The 6,834-nt window shown below is 44.9% G+C and overlaps 1 protein-coding gene across 2 annotated transcripts; it reads left to right on the forward strand.

Moving 5' to 3' along the window:
• Positions 1 to 2,132: 2,132 nt before the first annotated feature.
• On the forward strand, positions 2,133 to 6,141 carry LOC125509695 (serine carboxypeptidase-like 2). 2 transcript variants are annotated; one of them, XM_048674719.2, is made up of 14 exons: positions 2,134 to 2,354; positions 2,415 to 2,554; positions 3,464 to 3,540; positions 3,629 to 3,754; positions 3,838 to 3,940; positions 4,158 to 4,195; positions 4,308 to 4,409; positions 4,480 to 4,560; positions 4,657 to 4,791; positions 4,898 to 4,969; positions 5,328 to 5,446; positions 5,532 to 5,645; positions 5,735 to 5,780; positions 5,885 to 6,141. In XM_048674719.2, exons 1-14 carry the CDS (start codon positions 2,218 to 2,220, stop codon positions 5,966 to 5,968), a joined length of 1,374 nt encoding a protein of 457 aa, XP_048530676.1. In that variant the 5' UTR covers positions 2,134 to 2,217; the 3' UTR covers positions 5,969 to 6,141. The 2 variants fall into 2 exon arrangements, with proteins under 2 accessions (XP_048530677.1, XP_048530676.1); XM_048674720.2 differs by lacking the exons at positions 4,480 to 4,560; positions 4,657 to 4,791 and having other exon boundaries at positions 2,133 to 2,354.
• The last annotated feature ends 693 nt before the right edge of the window (positions 6,142 to 6,834 follow it).

Consider the following 6,834-nt stretch of genomic DNA (forward strand, 5'->3'; position numbering starts at 1 on the left):
ACATGCTTCTCTCACAGGTAAGCACTCCAGAACTTCCGGGTCTAACATCCCATGCATCACCATCGCCGACGCTCCCACATATCGACCTTCATGATCACAACAAATGGTCACCAACGCTCCCTTATAATCATCCCCATGGACCGCAGCATCCACATGGATTTTGTGAAAGTCCACCGCTGGTGGAGTCCAGTTCTTCCTTCTTCCTTGATTTACCACTACAGCCGATGGGGTCTTCTGCTTCTTGCTAGAGATCAAAGAGAGGTCCTTCAGATAATTTTGAATAGAAGTCAGTGTTGACATCGGGGACTAGAAAATCTTCTCATGAATTGCTTTCCTCCCGACCCACCACATCGACCAAAGTGTCACCACTAGCATGATAAACTCTTCATTTCTCATAGAATCTTTCATCTGCATGATCCAAATTCTAGCATCAGGAGACTTGCATGAAACCAAAGTTCCACTAAGTCTTCATCAAGTAGAGTCCGGATGCATTTTGACATGTTACAATCTATCAGGGTGTGTCGCCAACTGCCCTCGACACTTCTGCAGATTGGGCAAATATTTGTGTCCGACATATTTCTGTGATTGCACATATCTTCCATCGGGATAGAATTCCTTGCCAGCCTCCACACAAAGTTCTCGATCTTGCTTGGTACATTACGTTTCCAAATATCTCTTCATTCTCTGTTTATCGCAGCCAGTATGCGGAATAGGACAGATTATTGGACATGACATTATGAAAAGAGTGGCGAATGCACTGCACTGTACAAGATGGGAGGCGAGCAAATGCTCACCTTCCCCGGCCTGCACCTGAGTAAATGGGCCCACCTAGGTAAATGAAGACCCGTCCTCGAGAACATGTGAACCCCTGGTATCTTTTTTTCTTATTAATTTTCGATCAGATATTTTATTTACTTCAGTCGGTTTTCTATTAAAATAATCTCTAATGTTTTATAAATATTACATGAATTTTAAAAATTTAGAATATTTTCTGAAATACTATTAAATTTAAAAGAAGTTCTAAAAGATTATTCTTAGTCTTTTTGTTTTGTGGAACGACCATGTGTGGCGATGTGGGTGTGCTAACAGGAAATAATGTTTTTTTCTGCGGGGAAATGGGAAATAATGTTGTGAGATACTCTCTCTGTAAAGAAATATAAAAGCATTTAGATCAAATAGTGATCTAAACACTCTTATATTTCTTTACAGAGGGAGTAGTAGTGCAAGCGCTGGTTGAGAAATAGACGCAACAGCTTGTTGCCACCTTTTTTTGTGGGGTATCTTTTTTGCCACCTGAGATCTAGTACCTTTTTCCCAAGCTTCACAACAACAGCATTTGCCAACACGTCAGCCCACAACATACAAAACAACATTCCTCTCTGATCTGGGCTGAGCTAGCCGGCTAGCTAGGCGTGGGCGTTGAGAACTTGAGATAGAAACTACGGTAGACAGACAATCGACACAAACAAACAAACAAACAACGACACGGTGGTGGGCTTGTTCTTTATGGACGCCACACTGACGCCATACTTAGACGAGACATAATTATTAGCGGTGCAACGCCGGTTTTGGTGCACAGGGGTGTCGGCGTGCTTGGACGGGCGAGGCGACAAGCTGCAAATCGACAAGATGGCGAACTACGGCCGACGAGATGCCCTTCACACGACCAACGACGGCGAGCCATTAGCGGTGCAGCGAGCCGGGGAAGTCGAGCGGTACCATCGGAGTACGGCCGGCATCTTGCCTGACTGCCTGTGGCGAGGCTTGGGGCGGACGCGCTCTTGCGTGCTTTCTGCGTGCGGTGTGACTAGCAGCAAGAGAAAGGGAAGAAAATGATGAGGTGGGAAAAAGGATCCAACGGCTATACAGACGCGGATCCAACGGCCGTGCGGCGACTAGCCGAATTTTGGGTCGACCGGCGCATAGCGTCCGCCCAAACTTTCTCGTCCCGTGACAAGCACACGTAACTTCAGTTGGTCACAGTATAATCATGGTAGGTAACCTGTCCGCCTGTGTGAGAGTAATCAGCAAACAGTAATCACCTGCCCTGCCTGTCCTACCATGGTAGCTGGAATCACTTGTCGCTTTCTGATGACCCACCTCCATAAGTTAGATACCCAAAACCTTTCAATTCGGTGTTGGATTCTACTGCACAGACGAACCCGAGCTGTATAAGGTCCACGATAGACAAGGGAAAGAGAGAAGCCGTCGGACACCATGGGTAAAGCTTCCTTGCCGTTCCCGAGTCTCGTCGTCCCCTTGGTTCTGCTTCTTCTGCCGCTCTCGCGCTCGGCGTCGGTGGTGACCCATCTCCCCGGCTTCCATGGCCGCCTTCCGTTCCACCTGGAGACCGGGTAAGCAAAGCTTCTGCCTCTCCCTGCAAGCTTCCTTCTTCTTCAAGTGCGCTTCTGCAGGTACGTCGGCGTGGACGAGGAGACGGGGGCGGAGCTCTTCTACTACTTCGTGGAGTCCGAGAGGAGCCCCGAAACGGACCCCCTGATCCTGTGGATGACGGGTGGGCCCTTCTGCTCTGGCATGATTTTCTTCGAAGTTGGTGAGACCCTTTATCGTCCTCCCTTCCTCTTGTGTTTACTAGCTAGCTTTGCTAGAAGCTGGCTGCCGTTGCTGTCAATTACTACTGGAGTACATCAGAATCAGATTAAGTTGTTCACCTTTTATTAATCTCTAATTTGAAGCTAGCTGAGCAAATCATCGGAGTATGAAAATATGTATCAGGTTTTTCGCCTTTTAACGGGCCTGTCAATTTTACAGGATACTCCCTCCATAAATAAATATAAGAGCGTTTAGATCACTAAGTATATTTTTTTACATGCTAGTAGGAGCAGTTGAGCAGTTGACCTGATCAAACTCTCCACAAACTGAATATGCAAAATGATCTACTAGCTAAATTTGGAAAATATGCGAACATCTTGGAATGCTGAATTCCATGGACTTAGTGCACAACTAATTGCACATCAGGTAGTATCTACTCATGGGGTTGAGCTAAAACTAAAAAGAGACGGGAAGAAAATGGTGTATCAATTAGCGTAAGGGCCCGATATCATTTGCAAACCTGATAATGTGGTGTCAGATTACAGGATGAAAAGCGTAATTCATTATGCAGAGACCGAATTATCTCTCTTGTCCTTCTTACTCTTGGCTAGGGCCAAGCGAACAAAGCAACCCAGCAAGACGCACAAATGCATACAACTTTCATGTTTTAGACAGTGAAAGGCATTTTCCGAGTCTCTACTCTAGATGACTGAATGCACAGACAATTTTTTGCTGAAAACGAGCTTGTAATTTCTTTTCAAAAAGTGAAGAACACTATGTCATGTTTTCCCAGTTTTGCTCTACTAAAATAACTAGTTTATCCCACCGAACACCTCCATAGTGCTTTCGCCACCAGGTAGATCTTTATTCGTACTTTATTTTAATAACGTCAGTGATATTTTCTCCGCAGGTCCTATGAAATTTGTGTTGGCACCGTATAATGGTAGTTTGCCACAGTTGACCTATAATCCCTATTCATGGTCCAAGGTGAGATATTATTTAATCTTAACGTTGATGACGTCCCTCTCAACATCTCCATTCAAGCAAGCATGCAACTTATATTCAAAAATTTCAGACAGCAAGCATCATCTTGTTGGACTCACCAGTTGGTACTGGTTTCTCGTACGCTCGTGATGTAAAAGGTTATCACGATATTGGGGATTTTTCCTTTTCTATGCATGTCGTAATATTTCTCAACAAGGTGAAACCAATGTCTCTATGTACTTCAGTTGAAGTTGAGAAAAAAGTGTGTGATTCTCTTATCGTCTAATGCATGTGATGCAGTGGTTTACCGACCACCCACACTACCAATCCAATCCTTTCTTTGTTGGAGGAAGTTCATATGCTGGAAAGATGTCTCCAATTATTGCACAACACATTTCGCAAGGTAGGTCTGGAATCCGGATACAGATTCTAAAATAAATAAGGACATGATAATCTGGTAATTCCAATTGCAGCAAAGAAAACTTAAGATAAAAATTTGTAGGACATCATCGGGATATGTAGTGCATAATCAAATGTTCCAATTCTAGTTTGGAGTTATTTGTGATTGATCATGGCCTCATCTCCTAGTAGTTCTAACATGATATTCCTTTTGGCTTCAGAAATCGAACTGGGGAAGCAACCCAGGATTAATCTCAAGGCAAGTAAATTCACTAGGCTTCAAGCAACTAATGGTTTCCCTAAGTGATGGTAATGAATAATAGTGTGAACCTTTTGTTCTTTGCTATGTTCATTAATTCAACTATTTATAGGGCTATGTAGTCGGCAACCCTGTTACAGGCTCAGATTATGATGACAATTTCAGAGTACCATATGCTCATGGTGTTGGGATTATATCCGATCAACTATATGAGGTAAATCCGCATTCAAGCGCATCCATAAGTTGCAGTGGTAACACTATTTTCCTTTTTTCCTTTTTCAAAGGCTGCAATTTTGAATTGTAAAGGAAGCTATATAAGACCGACAAACAAAATGTGTGTCAGGGTGCTAAACACATTTCAAAATGTAAGATTTCTATTACTACTACTAGGTTCCAAAATTACTTATACGAGCTGCCATTGACTTGAGTATATTATATTGGTCCCTCGTATTTAATTGCAGCTCGTGTCTGAAATTGATGTGCCACAAATCCTGGGTGTCAATTGTATAAGGGGTATGTTAACACATAAATTTCTATCAGAAGAATACACTCAACTAAGTGATCCGTCTCCCGAGCAACCTACCATAGATTGTTTTGTAAGTTATTCCCTAGGGTGATCATTTCAAAGAAGATTCACTTTTATTTCGATATGAATTTCTTTTCTGCATTCTGATGATGTGAATTTTGCCTTCTCATGTGTAGTCATACCGTTACTACCTATGTAATATTTGGGCGAACGATGATTCCACGAGAGAAGCTCTTGGGGTGAAGCGGGTAACCAATCATATATGACATGTTTTCCCCTTTATACTAAGTCTCCATACATATTCCAAAAAACTATATGCATACATGATCAGGTAGCTAGCATATGAGATATTTGATTTTCTTTGTCGCCAGATCACAATGCTACTTTAGCTGGCCTTTCGACACAATGCAGTTTGCAAGATTGACTAAATGATCCAAGAATTGAGTAACATAGTCGTTTCACATGGTTGCAATTCAGATCCATAGAAGTAAATGATGTTACGTGACATATTGGAGTTTCTAGTTGTATTAAGAGTAGACGATCGAGCACCACCCTAACCTTTGTGTAACATGGTCCAATCATTACTGAAACAATGCATCCATTTAGGGAACAACCAGAGAGTTCATAAGATGCAAGAAAAGTATCCCATACGCATCGGAGGTCCCCAGCAGCATAAAGTACCATTTCAACCTCACAAGCAGGGGCTATCGTGCGCTTGTGTTTAGGTGGAGTATTTATTATCCTTGGTATTTTACATGTACTGATTGAAACTTGGTCAACACGTCTTGAAATCACGACCTCTAAGTGCAGCGGAGACCATGATCTTGTGATACCATTTTTGAGCACGCATGCGTGGATTAGATCCTTCAACTTCTCCGTAGTCGATGATTGGAGAGCATGGCATCTTGATGGCCAAGCTGCAGGGTAAAGTAAACATGTTTTTTTCTGTTTACTTTGTTGACATTTCAGTCTTGGTTACTTGACAAGGAACACATGTGTTGTCTTTGGTGTAGATTTACAATCACATACGCCAACTATATGACATTTGCGACAATAAAGGTACGATATCTTGTATTTTTCATTCTGTGATATAATGTTGCAGACATGATTGGACAGAAGAAACTGTAACACTGCAATAATTGTTGGTTAAATTGCTTATGCAGGGTGGTGGCCACGTATCCATAGAACACCGACCTAAGCAATGTCTTGCCATGGTTCAACGCTGGTTGGATAATGAGCCTCTATGACCTACCCTATTTAACTTTATCATTTTCTCCCTGCTCGAATCATGTGGTTTTTTTTTAATGTACAATAGAAGTTCAGACCTCCACCAAGTATTTTTCAAATGATGGATGAGTTCTATAAAAGATGCACATGCACTCGTGGAAAAATTCCTTTTCATGAAAGTGTTCCTTTTATCCGTGAACATTGCTCGAAGTAATACGATGTTTGGTCACTAAACTTTAAAGGACGCTGCTATGCAGTGGCGTTGCCCCAGCGGAGGGTCTAATTATGTCATGTTAGCAACACTGCGCCAACATGCTCATAACAAACATGCTTTAAACATGCACATTTGAATCAGAGCATTTGCTTGTGACCCCCGTTCCCCGTGCCGCTCCCGCGAGCGGCCCGGGTGGAACCCTAAATCGCGCCGCCGCCAGTCCCCCCCTCCCCACCCCCTCGCCGCCACCAAAGGGACGACGCCGGGCAAAGCCCGGGGGGGGGGGGGGGGTCGGCGGCGGTGAGGTTTCTCCCCTCCTCTCCAGGCTCCTGGCGGTGCGGGACACCCAGATCTGTCACGGAGGTCCTCTCGCTAGGGTGGTTGTCGCGCGCCGGCGGCGGGCGGGGGTGGCTCTGGCGAGGCGCCGCGCGCGAGTGGTTCTCGTCGGGGCGGAGTGGCGTGGCCTTGCTCCGGGTGGTGCGGGGCGAGCTGGCGGCATCTGGGGATGGCGGTGCCCTGCTCCGGGCGGCGCGGCGCGGCCCGGCTGGGCTCGGCGCAACCTCATCCGGCCTGTGGTGCCATGGTGGCGCTCTTGGTCGGCGTCGGGTCGGCAGGCCGGTCGGCCTCCCTTGCACGGATCCGTGGCTACTCGGGCCAGATTTGGCGCGTCGG

The sequence above is a fragment of the Triticum urartu genome, chromosome 5A (genome assembly GCF_056163025.1).
Source record: "Triticum urartu cultivar PI428250 chromosome 5A, HENAU_Tu73, whole genome shotgun sequence".
Classification (NCBI taxonomy): domain Eukaryota; kingdom Viridiplantae; phylum Streptophyta; class Magnoliopsida; order Poales; family Poaceae; genus Triticum; species Triticum urartu.

Excerpts from the sequence above, each read along its gene's own strand:
- LOC125509695 (XM_048674719.2), top strand. The coding sequence starts at position 2,218 with ATGGGTAAAGCTTCCTTGCCGTTCCCGAGTCTCGTCGTCCCCTTGGTT. Across the intron at positions 4,196-4,307 it reads AACCCAGGATTAATCTCAAG|GGCTATGTAGTCGGCAACCC; the intron begins GCAAGTAAATTC and ends AACTATTTATAG. Across the intron at positions 4,561-4,656 it reads TGCTAAACACATTTCAAAAT|CTCGTGTCTGAAATTGATGT; the intron begins GTAAGATTTCTA and ends ATTTAATTGCAG.